The following is a 20963-nucleotide window of genomic DNA, read 5'->3' as shown; positions in this document are numbered from 1 at the left end:
GGAAGGATTAGGCCTTTCAACTTAAACTTTATTAAACCAAACTTCAATGAGCTATAAAACTGCGTAGTAGAAATTTGTATAGAAAACATTTATTAAAAATAGTAAAATTTGACGGACAATGAGTTGCTTGTGCTCCGGCAGCTCGCTTTGTGTTTTTATTCTTCTCAGTGTTGTTGTTGGATGCAGACTGAAAGCTAAAACAATTGCGAGCAACGGAATAGCAGCGTGCGAACACGATGGGAAACCCCAAAAGAGAAAGAGAGCAAAGTTGAAAAAAAATATGAAAAGTATTGCTAGTGAAGACAAACTGAAAGTTACGTGGCAGGCTATTGCAATCCATCTGTTTCAATTCTTTAATTGGGCGTTTGCAGAAAAAACGTTGCGGAAATTTTTTATTTGGTCTATAAACAATAAATTCAGACAGGCTATAATACAGAGAACTCACGCTATTTCTGTTTCATATTATCATTTTATCATAGATTCGCAAGCTCTTAAAAAAATACCTATACAATTCCTGCCACACTTATGAAAACTGATCCGTGTTAACAAACCAAATGTGCTCATCTCAGAACTCTGTTTGGTTAATGTCGACATTAATCAGCCTAACAGGTAGTAGACCAGCTGCTCTCTGCAAACAAGAGCCTACCTTTGCTCAGAAGCATATTCATTTTAAATTCTCAGTCTCAGCGCCCAATAAAACATATTAACAAAAAAAAAAAAAAAATGTCACACTTCGACTACAGGCTAGAATGATAGAAAGAAGATTGCGCCCATCAGAAAGTGCGTGACGTCACGTTTTTCCAAGTTGTGCAGTATTGCCAACCATTTGCTCTTCACAATAAATTTAGTGCTTTTTTATACCGAAAATGCGAAAATTTTGAAGTTTCGTGTTTGTTTCTTTTTTTTTCTAATTTAAAGCTACCGAAACTTTAAGTTAAAAAAAAAATGTATTATTATACAAAAGAAGGTTAAAAAAGGCCATTCTGAGAATGGCTAGTGCTAATGAAAATTAGTTGGTTCTTATAAAATTTGATATTCTGAAAGTGTGAATTTAATTTTTTGCTCCTTTTAAGATTATGCAAGAATATTAAATGTCCCTCTCTCAACTCTTCTCAAGATTGAAAACCTTTTTACACATTTTAAAAGGCGTTTGAATTTACTGAATGCGGATTAAAACCACAGAGGTGTAATCATTTCTTTCGGCCATCAATCCTTAGTGGGACATAGGGCATCAAGAGGTGTATTCATTGTAAAAATAAGCAAAAAAATAACAGAAAATACTAAAGAAACCATACTGACATTTTTACAAAAAGAGTACTTTATCTAGTTACATAACGTCAAATATAGCAAATAAGTCGTTCGCTTAAGAGTCTCGCTTAAATTGTACATAAGCATAACACATTTATTTAAAACAAACGCACATTCTAAAGACAATTTGTCACGCATACAAAGTTCTTTAAATGATTCAATAAAAATTTGGTGTTTTATTTTATTTAAATGGGCATTTTAGTGCGTTTTTATATCCAAAGCTAGGCAACACTGCAGTAGCGAGAGAGAGATTTGACTGCCGAAAGCAGAAGAACACCAACAACACCTGCAATCGCGGGCAATGCCACCAGATGTTAAAAAAAGTAAAGCTAAATAAAACTGAACGAATTATTGAACTAATTATTAAAAAAAATGTATATTTTACAAAATTATAAAGATTACATTTTAATTAATATAGAACCGGCTAGAAAATGGCATGTAGAATGTCATGAAGAAAGAACTAAAACTCCGATACTAAATAACAAAAAAAAAATGCTTAATCAAGTTACGAAAATAGTAAGTAATCTGGCCATACTGGAGCTAAAATCACGTAACTCGTTGTCAAATTCGCTGAGAGCAAAGTAACGGGATCACGATAGTCGCCATCTCATTATTCTTTCCATCATGGACTAGAGGCATGTTCGCCCAAAAAAGTTAGTTTGGTTTGGTTTTGAGAGAAATGTGAAAATGCAAGTAAAAATGCAAAAATGGGGAAAAATTACAGAAACAACACCCGAATAAGTTACACAAGTGTGAAGTCACATATACAGCGATTCTGTTAAGTTTACTGAGAGCGGAATAGCGGTATGAGATGAGCGCCTTCTGTACCTCATGTGAATATCTACTCAGAAGAAATTCTAATATTATACTTACAGAATACTGGTATCAAAGCCCACAGTTTCTGCTGAAAAAATTACTCTAAAATAAGTATAGAGTATGGGAGGTGATGAATTGTTCTGTGTGGGTAGGCCAGCTCTATACTAATAGGTGGTGCCACTTGCAAGGTGAAAAAGCCGATAAGCCATGCTATTATAATATAAAATTATTAAACTTAACCCTCTGTTGGATGCCTTTTTTAAAATCTTTGGTTGTGCACCTGGGCTTGGCCTTTTTTGTCCTCTTCGAAGATACATTTTAAAAGTTTATATCCACCAATCGATAGTAAATTACATTTTGGGAAGCTATCTTCAAGCTCAAGTCGTTAGCTATAATAGAACTATGTTAAATTCATGTCCAAAGTCGAAAAATTCTGGCCCGATCCGGGTGCCCAATGGAGGCTTAAATAATTACTACATGTGCACAGTTAAAAACAAGGTTTTTTGTTGTTATTTTTGTAATCATGAGTACGTACATATGTATTCGTATGTATGAACTGAAATTATTGTGATTGATTTTTTGCCTCTTTATTAATAAAAAATACTCCTTTTTCTCGTTTGCTTATTACTAGGGCCCAAAAAATGTCCGGATAGATTTCTATTCGGCCTAAAAAATCGATTACCGGTCGTTCTGCAGTAATAATTCATTACATCCAAGACTCATCAGCTGATTGATGCTTCATTGTCAAAGTGAGAGTATTTGTATTTTCTTACCTCTTTTTCCTTTAGCTAAAATTTGATAATAGCCCACCAAATAGTTATATTTGTAGAATCGATATCACCTTGCATAGATTCGTCTTGATTATATAATCCTATTCATATTTGCTTACCTTTATTACAGACACTTAGCTCTCCCTCTCTTTCTCTCTTTAAGCAATACAGAATTAGCGGAATGTGTCCAGGTTTCAAAATGCCAAATTTTCAATTGTTTTCCAACAACTTTAACGTGGAAATACTGGTCGATGGTAGATTCTGGATACCTTAAGTCATACTGAAAACCGTCATCGCTTTTATTCGGACATGAATTTGCTCCATCATACGTTCAAAAGGTAAGAACATACCCAAAGAATTCAATTTAAATTATCTTCCAAAATCATGTTTAAAGATTTGAATGTTAAAATAGTAGTAAGTAAAAATAAGTTTAAGAATGTTTCCCTAAAAGATAAATTGACAATAAAGAAAATTCATATCCAAGTTCATATTAACATAAATTTATATTTATTAAATTTTACATCAAATTACATTTCCAATTTCTTTTGTGAACGCCTTAAATCCCATTCCGCTTTAGCGTTCATATACTCGTGCAATTTCCACGGCTTGAAGAGATAATTATCAGCTTTTCTTGATGGCAAATAAGCAAAAAATGTTGCATTAAGCGGTAGTGCACAGAGAAAATTACGCATCGCAAACCAAAAGTAACGTGCGCGTCTCAAGAGTTCCGTATTTAGGTGATTATAATAAGCTTGTCTAGCTATGTGGACCTGGAATAGTGAAGAAAACAAAAAACAGCAACACTTGAAATATTTTATGTCAGATGTATCAACTGAGTTGAGCACTGGATAAAAATTTAACAGAAATCTTAGAAAATATCGTAGAAGTTATCAATGGAAAGCAGAATTAAGAGCCTCAGAGTTAAGAGCATTGAAACTTAATTGTCTTAGAGCCGTCTTCTCCATTGCCTTTAACCGGTGATAACTTGAAAAGACGGCGTCATTTGCACCAAGACTTAGATTGGCGGATGGTCGGCTTAGTTCTATCATTGCAATTTCAAATACAAGGTGACGCAAAAATCGCAAGACTCATAAATTTTGCAAATGGCTTCGTACGTCAACCATAATTGACACTTGTGAAATTGACAACTGCACTATACAAATGGACAAGCAATGGAGCGCGTAACAATTAAAATAAAGATTTCCATTACTCAAATAAATGTTTATCTATTTAGTAAAATAGTTATTGAAAAACAAAATCGGATGATTAATTTTGCGCCAATTTACACTTACATATGTATGCTTCACTTTGTGCAGTAAACTGTAATGAATTCGAAGCATTGATGGGTAATCTAAAGAAGCTAAACCTGTCTCGAATAGCTCCTTGATAAAAAAGTACCAGGTGACGCTCCATGTCAACTAATTTGAGTTCGGTTTTTTTGTAAGGTTGCCACGTCTGTGATTAACATTCCTACCAAAATTTGTATGGCCATTGCTTGACGTTTGTAAAAGTTGCGCCGTTTTGAGTAAATCTACCTCCTTTTGATGTTGTTCCCTAAATGCAGCGACCTACAATTTTATGCCGCTTCCAAACTGTTTTTAATGCAGAGCTTTTTTCATGGTAGAAATACACTCGGAGGTTTGCCATTGTCTGCGGAGGGGCGACCGCTATCAGCAAAACCTTTGTCTGTGATTCGGTGTTTCATACCCGATGATTCGAAGCCGAGCACTACCAAATGGTAGTCGCGCTCCAACCCATTCGGCTGTGGCGGTTCAATTTCTCGAATGCTCGACACTTTTATATGGAAGAAAATAACGAACACCGTCAGCAAAAAAAAAAAAGTCAAAATTCAAAGCAATTTTTGAGCCATTCTAAACTTGCAATTTTTTATATTGTACTAAATTAAATTTCAGTGGGCTTCAACCCTACATAGTTCAAAATTCTAAATATTCTGATCAGAAAGTTTGAAATTTTGTTAAATATTTGTTGATTTTTGGTTTTTTTAATTGCACAAAATTTGAAACTTTTGTATTTTGTGGGAGAATTAACTTAATTTTCATAGAAAAAATATTAAAATTAAAAAAAAGAAATAAAAAAATTGTCAAACATGTTAAATAAGTCACTGTGCTACTATAGGGTGGGCCATGTAAAATTTGCTTTTTGAATCGGCTATAAAAAATATAGTAATCAATATTTTTTTAAACTTTTTTTTTTTATTTTGAAGGTTGAGCATTGTCATTTAGGAATGAAAAATAATATCGTTCAAATGACTGCCACGACTGGCTTTACAGTAGGCCATTCGATGAACCCAATTTTTAAGCACATTTTCGATTGCTTGGGCTCCAATTTCATGAATGGCAACTTCGATTTCGTGTTTTAAAGCAATTATCGTCTTTGGATGGTTCGCATAGCATTTGTCCTTAACGGCCCCCCACAAAAAATAGTCCAACGGGCTTAAATCACAGCTCCGAGGCGGCCAATTGATCGGAATTTCGGTTGATTATACTTTGGCAGTGTGACAAGTTCCACCGTCCTGTTGAAACCAAATGTCGTCCATGTCATCCTTTTCAATTTTTGGAAACAAAAACTCGTTGAGCATGTCACGGTAACGCTCACCATTTACTGTAACCGCGGATGAAGAAGAAGACTCACCACTTTGGAAATAGGTTTTCAATATTTCCCAATTTTGTTTAAGCGTACAGCGTCCCATTTCGTAAATGTCAAACCTTTAAGTAAATTATGAGCACATTTGACATGCCATTTGTGTTACCATTCTCAAAAAAATAGGTGGTTCAAAAAGCAAACGCTATATGGCCCACCTTGTACATACATAATTATTGAAAGCACTGTACTCACTTTTCTCATAATATATTTGTGACATCCATAGTTTTGTTCCGTATTTACGCCAATTGCAGACGGTCTCGGAATTTTTGTTTGCAATTTCAATTTTTGCAACGTACTCATTATTTTAAGTGAATTACTTATTTCGCTTAAACGCTGTCTTTGGGTGTAGCGCTTGCCGTAGCGTTGATAGATCCATTCGCGAAGCATGGGTAGTTTGTAAGCATTTGGAAGCGAAGCTAATACGAATTTTGGATATTTGCTCATCTCCAGTAAAGCAATTTTCAACATTTCGCTCATTAGTTTCTTATCTTCACAATCGTAGAATGGCAAACGAGGCATATCCTTTGGATAAGGATCAGATACTGCGCTTGGCGTTCGCTCTTCATGCGCTGCATTCCATGCTTGCTGTTCTTGATTCCATATTTCATCGGCTTGTCTCTTTGATAAATCAGCCAAATCCGGTGTTTGATCTACCATCTTCTTAACTACTACTTTGCCTTCTTCATCCAGTGCCTGAACGCATTTCTTTTTAATGAAAATTCGGTCATTCTTCTTTTCCTCATAATGGAAAATTTTCGGGTAATCAAATTTGTATGGTTTGTTTTTGTTTGGGCCTATAAAGAAGCGCTCCGATGATTGTGGCGTAGCCAAGTTTCCGCAATAGACGTTATTTAAATCGTCATCTTTTTCATCTTCCTCTCGTCCAAATGACAAACGATGATTTTTAGCGATCAACTTGTCAGCGTTGGTGCTCGTTTTAAAATCATTTGTATGCACGACAGTTTGTAAACTATTATTGAGACGAATTGACAACGATGCGGCAGAAGCCGTTTTTGCACATTGTTGTTTATCGCCACATGCTTCTTCTTGATCATCTTCAATTAAGTGCTCGCAATAACCATCTTGGCCAAGAACGCGTACGTAACTGTGGCCGCCCATGTGAGCGCGTAGTTTTCGCTGATATTGAAGACGATGCATTTCGACCTCCTTTTCCAACATTTTTTGTATCTTTTCAAGACGTGCCTATAATGTGGAAAACAGATGTACATACATATATGTATATGTATGTATTTCTTATCGATGTTTTGCTGCTGTGGTAAGAAAAAGTGTAGCGACAGGCTAATCACCTACCCTGTCAGAAATCAAATAGATTAACGAAACCAACGCACGACAAGTCTTGTCGACGCCCTATGCTTCCGAGAGGAATGAACAAGGGGGGGGAAACAAATATTAACCAAGCATTTTTCAATGTGTAAAACAAACGCCGGTATGCGTAGTTTCCCTTTTTTTATTCCTTATGAAAATAATAGAGTAAAATGTAAAAACGTTTCCACTTTTGACGGTTGCCTATCCGCCTCTGAACCCTTTTAGATTTTGCAATAGGTTTGAATAAAAAGATTTCGTATTTTTGAACATGAATTATTTTTTTTTTGGTTTTAACACGTGGCTTAGGTCGACTGTGGTCACCAAGTCAACAAAATTAAGCGCACCTAATTCGCCCTACCGTCTAGGTTGATGCGTTAATGAGTAATAATCGTAAAATGCATTGAAAAAACATTTGTTTGTAAAATAAGAAAATATCTTAGAATCAGTTGTTTGCTAGCTGGTAGCTTATTATAGAAAAGTTTCAATAGCTCACGTTGACCAAGACATATAGCCAAATATTTAAAAATCAATGTCGCAAGAAAATCAAAAGGCAATGCAGATAAATGTCATCTCTGAAAATCCAATGCTTTTAAACAGTTTTTTCACAGTACGACTACACTCGGATATATGCCACTGCCTGCCAGGTGACAGCCACTATCAGAAACTACTTTTTTATATAAATTATGAAATATTTATTTATGGAGAATTTGAATTTACAAAAATGCCATATAATATGTAAGTTAAACTAGCTTTAGCAACCCTAAGATCTCCAAATTGACCCATTTGCAAGACAGCTTCCACTTACAAATTCTAACTGGATGAAGGCCAGCGCTTTACACTTAATTCCTCTTCGCTGTTAACAGCTCTGGTCGCTCTCCCATCAGTCAGTTAACACTTGCATTGCAACTGCAAGCGATGCGTATAATGTTCACTGTTAACTGCACTGGTGCTCAGTGAAGTTCGCACAGTCTTGTATTGCAACTGTTAGAAACGCTCTAAAGTCGTATGCGTATGATATTCGCTGTTAACTACAATGGCCACTCTCCCAGCTCTGCTCTCTCCACAGTAACTAGTGATGCTGTGAAGCCATGTGCATATGATGTTCGCTAGTGGGAATTTATCAGAGAGCCGTTCGTATATGTAGGTAGCCAGCAGTTATTTGTGATTAACTTGTACAATGCCCTCATTGCACCAGTTTTTTAAGGTTCTAAAGGATGTTCCTTGCTTGTGGTATAATGATTTTAGTTCTTAGTCCTGTTACCCCCAGTCGACAATTGTGAAAAATAATGGCACGAATATTTTAATTGTTTAGTTCCACCTTTTTTCGCTGAGATGAATTTTTAAAGCCACTGTAAACAACTCAATTAAGGTTCGTACACGAAGACGTTTATAATTAAATAGGCAGAAGTGCAGACTAGCGACACCTCAACGAGGAAAAAATGGAATAACGGATTTCAGGGTTGCACAACATTTCTTGTGCAAATAAATAATAAAATAATGATTTATAATTTGTTTTAAGAAATTCCGCAAAAGTATTATGTACTGAATTTCACTACCCTTGTCGTCCGAAAACCTGCGTTCGGACCCAAGTGAAGCAACAATGTTTTTAAGAAATTTTACCGTAAATATATACTATTACATCTCAAATGAAAGATAATCGTATCTCTATTTAACTAACTCGTGTTCAATTAATATATTATACCATGTATGTATGCCCACTTTTTAATTTTTTGCGGGATGAGGTGTCGCTATTTCGCACTTATTCCATAAAATATGCTAAACTTTCGAATGGAATTTTCAGATGGTGCCTGATAACACTAGAAGTGTCCAAAGATAAAAATATAAATAGCAGCCCTCGTAATAGAATATTCGCTACCTACTACCTATCCAAAGTTAAAATTTACACACGAAAGTATGTATACATGTACTTACATACCTGCTGTTTTTTAGGAAAAAGCTCAAGACTTTTCAAACATTTTTGCCTATGCTCCACTTCCTTTATTTGAAGCCGAAACTTGCGCTCCGCCTCTTCTAATTGATGTTTCTTGCACACAACTGTACGCTTTTTCGCCCTCGTCATTTGATCTAATGCCAAATCAATTATGCTAACGACATCCTTGTTATTTGTTGGGAAAAAGTTCATAGCTGCAATAAGTTCTTTGAGGTATTCACTCAATGTTCTAGCCGTAATACCTTTTGGTGTTTGCATGAAGTGTTTAGCATACCAACGATTCACTTCGTTTGGAGGCACATAATTTGGATCCTTATAGATGTCATAAAATAAGAAACGTACCTTAAAATCAGGTCGTTCGAGAGCCAGTGACTCGCCAAATTGTATTGGTCGTTCTAACCGGTTAAAGTAGGGCGATGAATGTTTCTTGACTTTTCTACGAGGTGGCGTTTTCCAAGTTCTATTGTTCTGTTGCCGCTTCTGTCGCTGTTCCAATTGCCGTTTCGATGCGTTACCGGGCGGTAAAATACGATCCAATTCACGCAATGTTGTAATCATATCAAGATGTGATATGGACGTTAGTATTATTTGCTCATTGATGCTGTCATATTGACCACCTGGCGTCTTATAGTACAACTCCATGAGAAACCATAAAAATGCCAAATCATTGCCGCCACTCAATTTCATAAGCACTTTTAAATCCTTATTGGCCACCGATGGCGATAAACCTAGTCGGTTTAGGCAGTGACGCACCCGGTGACATGTTTCTTGTTCGACGTCATCACGTATCGAGTTAGACAGCTGATCGGCAGCTTCAATTTGAAATAGCGATGTGCCGCAGTACCAAGACGGGACATCTTTATTACTCATAAATTGTGTTAAGAATTCTTTTTCCTTCTCCGCATTCAACATTTTATCCACCAAATTTTGCGCACAGATAATAAGAAATTTTTATTTAAATATTGCCAAAGTATAGAATGCAAAAATCGATTATCTAGAATAAATAAAATTACAAAAGGAATTTGTATTACGTATTCTTGAAAGATGAACGAAAAAATTATTAAGATGGAAAATTCAATTTAAATTTCGTCAGTCGGTGTCAAACATATGACACACTTAAGAACACTGTATATTTTTAACGTAGAATAAGGCCCTTTGCACACGGCTCGTAACATTGTCGTATCGTCATCGGCACGACATGTTATTTTAATGCAACGATAGTGACGATACGCTTACATGTCCGTACACAGTGCGACTTTCTGTCGTCAAAGTTGACAACTCATATGTCGCGCGATGAAGTGGATTTTTTTTTATCAGATTATCTTCCTCATCGGAAAAATGAGCCACGGATGCATCCGTACATCAGGAATAACTCAAGGAATAGAGTATGCATTGCCACGAGGTTAGGTTAGGTTAGGTTTGGCAGCCGCATCGCACATAGAGACAACGATGCCACTTAGACCACGAAATGGGTCCGTTGTGAAGCCGCGGGGGCTGAGCTACATTTCCCTCTCCATATTAAACCATCCTGAGCTTTTGACAAAGCGTAAAAGGTTGCTGATACCTAAAATGTATAGATTATCTATATTCGTTAAAAAGTAGGATTTTAAAAATCGGTTCCTGCTTCTGGCTAGAGCTGGGCATGTGCAACAAAGGTGTTGAATTGTTTCCAACTCCTCCTCGTTTCTGTAGCTACGACAGAAATCATGCGTGTAAACGCCTAATCTCTTTGCATGATTTCCTATGAGACAATGTCCTGTGAGGGCCCCTACTATGGTCCTGATTTGAAGTCTATTCAGTTTTATAATGCTCTTGGACAGACGTAAATTTAGCCTTGGCCATGTTTGCCTAGCAATTTCACAGGTGTTAGCGCTAATCCATCTTTGATTTGCAGAATTGATTAGTGCGTCCTTAATGAGAAGCTTACAAGTTGCGAGAGGTATCTCCATAAAATTACTTATGTCTGGCACACAGGTACCTTCTCTTGCAAGTTGGTCGGCCCTACAGTTCCCTGGTATATCTCTGTGGCCTGGAACCCAGCACAAGGTTATACGATATTGTGTGGCCATCTCATTTAGAGATTGGCGACAACGTAAGACACTCCTTGATCTTGTTTGGAATGCATCCAGGGCTCGTAGGGCAGCTTGGCTGTCTGATAGAATGCAGATATCCGTTGATGATATTCTGTTTATCTTTAGCCATTTTAAGGCTTCAGGAATAGCGTTTATTTCCGCTTGAAAAACACTACAGTGATCCGGTAGTTTAAAGGATTCACTAATAGAAAGCTCTTCGCAAAATAACCCTGATCCTACACCGGTATCCATTTTAGACCCGTCCGTGTAGATCTTAACGGGTGTGTTGGGTGTTGGATCTTCTTCAAACCATTCCAGTCTAGAAGGGATTTTCACTAGGAAATTCCTTTCGAAGCAGAGAATGGGAGGATGATAATCGCAGTCACTGGGTATATCCGTGTAGGAGTCTAAGATGGTCGAATGTCCCTGTGTGACAGTCTTCCATTGTGAGCTCGCTTTGAGCCTTACAGCGGAGCAGGCCGCTAAGTATTTGCAGAAGAGATCTAGGGGTGGCAGATGTAGTATGATATCCAAAGCCATGGATGGCGTGGTTTTCATGACGCCACATATTGCTAATTCCGCTGATCTCTGCACCTTTTTCAATAAATTAGAATAGGTTTTTTTCTGCATAGCACACCACCAGACAACATTTCCATATAGAAGAATGGGTCTGACGACAGCAGTGTAAAGCCAATGAGCAATCTTAGGTTTAATTCCCCAGGTCTTACCTAAAGCTCTCTTACAGGCATAAAAAGCTAGGTTCCCTTTCCTGACTCTTTCTAAGATGTTTGACTTCCAAGTCAGTTTCCTATCTATGATTAGTCCCAAGTACTTGGTTTCTTCCGAAATCACAAGAGCTTCCCCCTTGAGCATAATTGGACTTAGTTGAGGGATTTTGTGTTTCCTAGTGAACAATATAAGTTGTGTTTTGTCTGGGTCGACTCCTAGACCACACTATATATCTAGAGCATTTTGTATTAGGTCTCTTAATGTAGATACAAATTTACCAGAGACAGCAATAACAACATCGTCGGCGTAAGCTATCACCTTACAGCCCACCGATTCCAGTATTAACAGAAGTTTATTTACAACTGCGTTCCATAGAAACGGTGAGAGGGCTCCGCCTTGAGGTGTACCTCTACTTACCAATCTCCTGAGCACCGATTCTCCTAGTCCCGCTTCAATGATTCTGCTATTTAGCATTTTGCCAATGAAGCCTACCAAGCCCGGTTCTACCCTAAGATCAGTGAGTGCTGCAGTAATTGCCCCCCCTTCAACATTGTTAAAGGCCCCTTCAATATCAAGGAAAGCGGCTAAAGTAAATTCCTGTTTGTGCAGTGAACTCTCTGCCGTGTAAATAAGGTTATGTAGAGCCGTCTCTACCGATTTCCCTTTCGTGTAGGCATGTTGTGACGTAGAGATAAGATTTCTATCTATAGTTAGGCTTAAATGAAATTCTATCAACCTCTCCAAAGTTTTCAATAGGAAGGAAGAAAGAGATATCGGTCTTAAGTCTTTTGGATGGGTATGTGAGTTTTTACCCGCTTTTGGGATGAAAACAATTTTGACTTGCCTCCACTTAAGAGGTATATGACCGTAGAGAAAGCAACCTTTGAAGATTGCTAGCAGCCAGTGTGCAAGATATCCGGCGGTCTTTTGCAGTTCCACTGGGTAAATACCATCTGGACCCGGTGATTTAAAGGGTTTGAAACTTTCAATCGCCCATAAGAGCCGATCCTCAGATATAGCATCTATTCTGACTTCACAACAGTGTACTGTATTTTCCATATCATGCCCAGTAATGTCTGAGCAGCCTGGAAAATGAGTGTCGAGTAAAAGTTCTAAGGACTCTTTACTGGTTGTAGTGAACGTACCATCACTTTTCTGTAGCAGTTCCCAATTTTGAGGACTTCCCGCTAAGATCTTACGAAGTCTGGAGGTCTCAGTTGCCCCTCAACCTCTTCACAAAAGGATTTCCAAGATTGCCTTTGGGCCTTCCTGATTTCCTTCTTGTAGATTTTCAGAGCATCTTTATAATCTTCCCAATCTTCTGCGAGACGTGTTTTCTTTGCCTTATTAAAAGCACTTCTGCTTGTTTTTTGAAGCTTGCCTAGTTCAACCGTCCACCACTTAGGCTTGGGTTTACCCCTCAGTCTTCTTAAGGGACAGGCTTCCGCTAAGGCAGCATTCATGTTGTAGGTAATTTTGTGCACCAAATTTTCTAGTCCTTCTATGCTTTGCGGTACCACTGATGGACATGTTCCTAGGGTAACCCCGATACAATCTATATACCTTTCCCAGTCTGTTTTCCTGATATTTCTACCAGGCTTAGGATTCGGTAGATTTTTGCTAACCTCAAACGAAATATATCTATGATCAGAGAAGGAATGTTCTTCCAAAACTTTCCAGTTCCTAATTCTGTCAATAACGGAGTCAAAAGCAAAAGTAGCGTCTAACACTTCCTATCTATTACTAATGACAAAAGTAGGTTTATTACCTTTATTGCAAATCTGTAGTTTAGTACCTATCAGGTAATCAAAGAGACACTCACCTCTAGCGTTAGTATCAGTGCTGCCCCATATCTCGTGATGCGCATTTACATCCGCACCAATAATTAGCTTTGCGCCAAGCTTCTGCGCCTGCGCTACCAGATCTTTGAATATTGATCTCGGTAGCTCCTCGTGGTCATGTGCGAGGTAACAGGAAGATAGCCACATCCGTTCATTTCCCGACTCCAGGCTAATGGTCAATTGATCGGTGTCGCTGTAATTAGAGAGCATGAAAGCATTTACCCCTTTTCTTATTAGTACGCACGCTCTAGGATTACCTTTGTTACGAGCATACATCAGTTTATATTTTTGAGTCCTTAGTCCGCACACAAGTCCATGTGATACCCATGGTTCTTGAATCAGGACAATATGATGTCCACCTTTGGCCAGGTGGATTATGAGGTTGGCGGACGCAACCTTTGAGTGGTGAAGGTTAATTTGAAGAACCCGTAACATCATGGTTACTGGGCTTCCTCTCCACCACCGTTTTGTTGGGCTCATCTGAATCTGACGCCAGTAGCTCTTCCTCATCAGTGAGAGTAGTATCGAGTACTCTATCTAACAAGGAAGAGATACTGCCGTCAGCAGATGCCTTTCTTAGCGCTGTAGCCGTATTAGGACCGGAGCCAGATTCCGCCGTGGGGGCTATCTCAGCTCCAACCGGGTCCTTTAAATTAGACGTCTTGTCTTTGTTATAGACCCTCAGTGTTATGGACGAAAACCCATAGCTTACTACACCGTCAGATCGCGCCAGTGCGTCCACGGAGCCCTTGCAGACTACGAAGGTAGCGCTTCGGTACTCACCTTTGGGATCGTCCAGCTTTGTGACCTTCCACGACGATGTAGGAAGCTCTGGATTACATACCCGAAGCATTTCAAGGATCCTTTGAGGGTCCGATGGCTCCGCTGGTAACCAGGCCCTAGCTCTTGGTAAACTGGGGATGTCATCCCTTGAAATTACCTCGAGTTTAGACCCAGGCCACACTTCGCCGATCCTTGAAATCGCTATTTTATATAGATCAGTTGATCTCTGATCGGCACAGGCGATAAGCTTCACGTGGCTCTGATGCCATCCACTATCGCGGCAGAAAGGAGCAGGACCAGGATTCTCCTTCAGAATTTGGAAGAAAACGCTTGAGAGCCTGGCTTCCACTTTCTTCCAGTTGTCAGGCGAAATAGTGCCGTCAGGGTTGCTTTTGTCAACCACCGCCCATAGTTGTTGGCCTCTGACAGCTTCGCTGTATGTGGCTGGAGAAGTCTTGGTGTTTCGGGGCTTCTTCAACGTGCTGGGGTTGCTGGGTGGGTCGTCCGACAACTGACGTTTTGGGTTCGGTTCAGAACCCCGAGGGGACTCCTCCGTTACCCTTGTCGCCCAGCTAAAAGAGTGCTTCTGCTTGTCAGACCACTCCCCCTCTGGAATCGTTTTTAGGCGCTCCAGTAGCCTGAAGGCAGCACGTCTCTCCTTGTAGCCATGCCGTGCAGGCTCTGCTACTGCGGAGGTATCAGTCGTTTCAGACTCAGTTTTACCACCTTTACCAGGGCTAGTCCTGGTATTGGTGGTACAGGAAGATGACTTCTTGGCCAGAGGTTTGTTGTAAGTACCGCCACTTCTGCTGTTGCCAGGTTTGTCCTCAGCGCCAGCTTCCGCCGTACGAAATGGGCTAGCCGTGAAGGGCTTGGATGTACTGACACTTCCACTAGGCTTGAGTATCCCAGCTTCCGCCGTACTAGAAAACATCTGGTTTGATCCAGATTTGGGGGTGGAAGCTATAGCTTCCTTTGCATTTAAAGACTGCTTGTCCATTGAGATTTTTGGTTTGAAGGACTCCATCTGTTTCGTACGATCACCGTCCACCGTGGCAGACATGGTGATCTTATTAAAAGAAAGGGGAAACATAATGGTCGACCGTGGCAGCGCCCCATACCACGGCAAGGTCATGGTTATACCCCGAGGTGACCCGGTATCGAGGTAGCTCCGTAGAAATACAGTCGGACAGAAAACCCCCTGACTGCAAACCACCCAATAGGCACGGGTCGCATGACACCTTGGGTTAGGGGGGGTCGAGGAGAGGAAATGATGGAATAATGGGAGTTTAGGATTGACAGGGGATCTTCGTCGGTACGGTGATCTTCATATGGTGATTGGATGGCCACCAATTTTGCCGTAAAGCAGATGGATGGCTAGCCAATCCTCATATGAAGCTTCCCTCTTAGTTCGTGTTGGGTTGGTCCCCATGATATGGGGGTCAAACCACCACTTAAGCCTCATCCCCGCGGCAAGGAGACCAACATGATGAGTATTTTTGGAAATTTTGCATTCGGTTTTCTACCTTTTGATATGATTATATATTTTCAAATATTTTGTGCTAAACGTAGTTTGGAAGAATCTAATTTCATAGACCAAAAAAATAAGAAAATAAAAGTAATAATATAAGCTTATATAAGAGTTGTCTTTTATATTTTGCGTCCAATAATAAAAACACTGTAAAATAAGGATGAAAATAGTTTTATTGTACAATATTCCAAAATGTTCCTCTCGAAAGCCTATACACGTCTGCATTCGCTTGAGTAGATTTTAGAAGCATTTTTGCTACTCAGCAGTAGATGCCTCCAAAACGAAAACGCCTTTAGTCCGGCGATAATATAGGAAAAAGTCATATTTCACTACTCAGTTGTCGAGATGAGCCATCCAAATGGCGAATTTCCATCATTCATGTGGCAAACGTAAAAGGAATCACTGAGGATGGATAAAGCCAGAAGACTCCTCCGTATTTTAAATAAACAAATTGAGGACCAGCTGAAGATACTGTTGTTATTGCCAAAAAACCTTGCAGCACACAAAAGTTTTCAGAGGGCTTAAGCATATGAGATTAGATGTTGTCAGTGCTCCAAAAAGCACCTTGTTAAGAACAAAAATGAGCTAGCTATAGCGGGGATGCGCATAATGAGAGGATTAGCATCTAATGGTGGAAAAAATGCATAAGTTGTAAGTCATTAACCGGCTCTCAGCGAATTTAAAAGAATCAGCTGCTTGGCTGACGTAAACGCTCACGTCGCTTCGTTGCTGTCTATGCTGTCCTCGCGAGCCTAAGATTTAGACATCACTTGTTTGTTATTCTTGCGGACTTAGTAGACAAAGTTGTTAGCCACCTGCTGAATCCTATCTGTAGCATGCAGTGGTTGACACAATCGTCATTGGTCATCGATCAGTTTGCTCCTCTAAATCTCCATCCCTCCTATCCAACCCAACAAGTACTCTTTGGAAAGTGACACAGACATAGAACAAGGCTACCCACGGTGTAGATGAAGACACAGGTTTTCTGGAATTTTGTGTATTGAGGACGCAGGCACGAAACCGAGATACTTGGAGGCCTATGCTGCAGCAGGCGAAGACCCGAAAAAGTGAGTCCCTTCACAGCCAACCAATTAATCTCACCCCTATTTAAAGGAGTTAGAATAGTTACTACCCAAAGCAGAGGCGAGAGGACACCACCCTGCGGTGTACCCCTATGCACAAATGTAATGATTCTGGCCCCTTCTACCACTGCATTAATTTCAAGAGACAGATAGGTCTCTTTTTAACTCTAGTTTCTTTAGTGCAGTGACAATTGAATCAGCTCTAACATTATTGCAAGCGCCCCCTATGTCTACAAAGGCCGACAAAAAGTGAATTATTTCTCTTCATGAGGTGTCTCCACAGTCCCTATTACCTCATGCAAGGCTGTTTCGGTAGATTTCCCTTTCAGGTAAGCATGCTGAGCTGGAGATAATTTGGCTTCAGCGCGCTCTCGAATGTGTAGTCGATCATTCTCTCACCTTCAGAATAAAAGAGGCCTGAAGTCTTTGACCAAGACCTCACCTAACTCTCACTATAAAACAAGGCGCATTCATTAAAGGTGGTGGCACTAGACCAACAACACTATTCGGTACGTTTGATTGTCAAAGCAAAGTATTGAGAAACTAGAAAACAAATAATGAATTCGCCTTCTTTCATTCTCAGCTGACAGCCACATGGACACGGCGAAAGAACAAAAACAAACAACTCAGCTGATTTACTAACACCACCTTTAATATGTAGATTCGCCTTGCTATACAATTTGAAAAAAGAATTTCTGTATGTATATATTTTTTATTAATAAAATTTCAGTGTTATAACAATTTTTATAGCATAGTTTTCTAAATATTTTTACAACTAAAGAAGTACTTAGAAAATCTTAAAAATATTTGTCAATTATTATTTCTAATGCGTCAGATATTAGGTCTGTTCATGTAAAAATTATCCAGTAACTCGCCAGTAACAAAATTTTCGAGAATTCTCTCTCAAAGAGAAAAATATCTAAAAAAGTACAGGAACGCACAACCAGTAACAATTTGCAAGTTTTACGAACAGCTGATTAAATTGTTTGCAGGAAAGATCACAAAACAAATGTTTTGACTTGAGCTACCCCGTATTTATTTAATTAAAAAGAAAAAAAGGAAATAAAATACAAAATAACGAGCTTCGAAATCACACGAATTCGCGTCTATTTTCACTTTGCGATCAGCAGTAAAAACTTGCAACTTTCCCTCAAAATGTAATGCCATTTTGCTCTCTTACTTTCCCCTACTTTGCAAGTTTTTTGGGTACATGAACACCAAAACGTGATAATCTGTTTGCTTCATGAACATACCTATTATTACGCATAATGCAAAATGTACGAGGTAATTCAGCGACTTAAGCAATAACTTACATATGTTTGAGATAATTTTTCGTTTTACTTAGTTTGGAGTATATTTTTTTCAATGAAAAAATGTAAATGCAAATCAGTTTCACAGTTTATGGCATTTCTGGATTTTATAGATATTCTTTATTCTATTTAGTTTATTCTGAAACTTACTACTAAATAACCACGATTAGTTTTCATTACTATTTATTAAGCAATACTCGTACATAGGCTGTCTTTTTTTGGAAAGTTAGTCTTCTATTTAGAATTATTAAGCCCCTAGTGAGCTTATCATTTTCTTTGAAGAGCAAAGCTATTTTTTGGCATGTTCTGCTTTTGTTTTTTGCTTATCACTACTTTATCATAGTCCTTTCGGCAATTTACTACTTATACACAATTTCTTAATGCAGTTTTTAATGCGCACACATTTGTAGATATATACAACTGCCCCTTTATGTTTATCCCTTACGCTTTTGCCTCACCCTTTAAACCGGCTTTCGCTGCCTTCTCCATCATGGCCACCTGCTTGTACCGCTTATCTCGTTTGAACCATAACCAATTATTTTCATTGAAATAATCCTCAATATGATCCAGGGAACGCCCCTTCGTTTCGGGTTGAAAGAAGCCCATGAAGATCGTCACCACAAAACTGGCGATTGAGAAGATCATAAAAACGCCGCGCATTTTTAGAATTGACTGCACATATGGAAAAACTTTTGTCAACCCGAAGAGGCCCACATTCATTGCGGCAAACACACCGCCCGCTGTACGACCTCGGATGCGTGCCGGAAAGAGTTCCCCAATCATTATGCCCGGCAGCACCATCAGTGGCGTATTGAAGGCGATGTAGGCGAAGAGGCAACCCGCCGCTACGAGCACATCTGCACCACTCTTCGCCATGCCCACGCGCGTATACATATACACACTCAAAATCAAACAGCTAGCGCCCGAACCGATACTCGAGATTGTCAAGATGCGACGACGTCGCACGAATAACAAAATTACGCAGAAAATGAGTGAACAGCACATGCGCACCGCCGCCGTCCAAATGGCAGCCGATTTGGTATCAATGTCGGCGCCAAAATCGGCAATAATATCGATGGCATAGAAGATGACAATGAACGAGCCGGATAACATTTGCAGCAGCGAGAAGGTGATTACGATGAAGAGCGGTTTGATGGCACAGCGTTCGGTGCACAATTTGAAGATGTTCTCGTTCGTTTTAGTAGTGGCGCGCTCTTTGTTTAATCGCTCGGTCATATCGTTCAGCTCCTTGCGTGCGATGATCTCACTGCCGCGCAGGAAAGTGAGCGCCTTTTGCGCCTTGGCCAACTTATTGTTACGCATTAGCCAAGCGGGTGTTTCAGGAATGCAGGAGAGAGCAATGGCTGCGAAGAGTGGCAGAATGTTGGCACACCAGGCCACGTGACGCCAATGCAATGCGGAGCCGAGTGAATAAATGATGAGTATGCCCAGGGAGTAGGAGACATAGGGAGCGCCGATAAGAATACTGCGCAGATTGGGTTCGGCTGTTTCGGCAATATAGACCTAGAATGAAGTTAAAAATATATATTTTAATGAAAAATTGTCCCGATTAAAGTGATATTTGTATAAGAAAGTTAATTTTACGATCGGAAACTGAGTTTTAAAACTACAGAGTGATTCAAGTGCGTTGCAAATCAGCAATCAGTATTTTTTTGAAGCAATTGGTACTACGGGCTTTGACCAACTTAGTCATGGAGCGATACTCAGTTGAACAACGCGTAAAAGCTCGTTCTGCTCGAAGTGAAAAATCATCATGCGCGAAGAGGCGCATTTTGCTCAAATCGGATACATTAGCAAGTAAAGCTGCAGAATTTGGTGTACTGAAAATATAATATCCACATATCATTCATTTTTGAGCTGACGCGGTCATTGGACCGTACTTCTCCGAAAATAATCCCGGTAACGTTGTTACGTAGTCATAGCGACATGATAACAAACTTTGTGTGGCCTAAATTATTGGGTGAAGCGACGCTTGGAGTGTTTAAGAGAAAGATTCTGCGCAAGATTTTTGGACCTTTGGACGTTGGCAACGGCGAATACCGCAGGCGATAGAACGATGAGCTGTATGAGCTTTACCATGACATAGGCATAGCGCAGCGAATAAAGATACAGCGGTTACTTTGGTTGGGTCATGTCGTCCGAATGGATGCAAACGCTCCGGCTCTGAAAGTATTCGATGCGGTACCAGCTGGTGGTAGCAGAGGAAGAGGAAGGCCTCCTCTGCGTTGGAAAGATCAGGTGCAGAATGTCTTGACTTCACTTATTGTGTCCAATTGGCGCCGGTTAGCACAAGAAAAAAACGACTGGCGCGCTTTGTTAAACTCGGCCAAAATCGCGTAAGCGGTTATCGCGCCAATTAAGAAGAAGAAGAAATTATTGGGTTGGGGAATAAGCGTATAGCGTTTTTATATTTTCTTTTATTTTACAGGGATATTTTTGCTTTTTGTCAAAGAGTAAAACTATTCATTCGATAGAACTCTTTCTGCTCTACAAAACCATGTTCAATTGAATTTTTGAGTTATTTAATTTTTTTATTAGTTTTGAGGCTTAGAAATGGAATATCCAGGAGGCAAAAATTAAATTTTCGACACCTACTCTTCTCTGCTTTTCATAGAGGTCAAAAAGCTGCCGAAGCAGCCACAGACATTCGGGACGTGTATGGAGAAGGTGTCATAGGCGATTCTGCAGCACGGAAATGGTTTGCAAAGTTCAAAAATGGCGACTTTGACGTAGCAGCGCACATCTCGCAGCGGAAGACA

General features: G+C 39.5%; 2 protein-coding genes across 3 annotated transcripts in view; both read right to left on the bottom strand.

The window, feature by feature from the left end:
• Positions 1–3382: 3382 nt before the first annotated feature.
• Positions 3383–13892, bottom strand: LOC128867949 (uncharacterized). Its single transcript, XM_054109589.1, has 5 exons — positions 13735–13892; positions 13459–13670; positions 8821–9829; positions 5751–6761; positions 3383–3664 (listed from the first exon to the last, which is right to left on the bottom strand). Exons 3-5 carry the CDS (start codon positions 9745–9747, stop codon positions 3422–3424), a joined length of 2181 nt encoding a protein of 726 aa, XP_053965564.1. The 5' UTR covers positions 9748–9829; positions 13459–13670; positions 13735–13892; the 3' UTR covers positions 3383–3421.
• Positions 13893–17584: 3692 nt separating this feature from the next.
• The window catches only part of LOC128866635 (facilitated trehalose transporter Tret1-2 homolog), a 39431-nt gene continuing 36052 nt past the window's right edge, over positions 17585–20963 (bottom strand). For both annotated transcript variants that reach the window (XM_054107521.1, XM_054107519.1), the window contains one exon: positions 17585–19707. In XM_054107521.1, the coding sequence (XP_053963496.1) occupies positions 18625–19707 (1083 nt within the window). In that variant the 3' untranslated portion in view covers positions 17585–18624. The remainder of the gene's footprint in view (positions 19708–20963) is intronic.

Source organism: Anastrepha ludens, chromosome 6 (assembly GCF_028408465.1).
Source record: "Anastrepha ludens isolate Willacy chromosome 6, idAnaLude1.1, whole genome shotgun sequence".
Taxonomy (NCBI): domain Eukaryota; kingdom Metazoa; phylum Arthropoda; class Insecta; order Diptera; family Tephritidae; genus Anastrepha; species Anastrepha ludens.
The sequence above is the reverse complement of the archived record's forward strand: the minus strand, read 5'-3'. Positions and strand labels throughout refer to the sequence as shown.

What these genes read in the sequence shown, in the direction of transcription:
- LOC128867949 (XM_054109589.1), bottom strand. Translation starts at nt 9,747, where the DNA reads ATGTTGAATGCGGAGAAGGAAAAAGAATTCTTAACACAATTTATGAGT. An exon ending in TTTTTCCTAAAAAACAGCAG is followed by an intron (nt 6,762 to 8,820) that starts GTATGTAAGTAC and finishes TCCACATTATAG; the next exon opens with GCACGTCTTGAAAAGATACA. An exon ending in ACAAATATATTATGAGAAAA is followed by an intron (nt 3,665 to 5,750) that starts GTGAGTACAGTG and finishes TCACTATTCCAG; the next exon opens with GTCCACATAGCTAGACAAGC.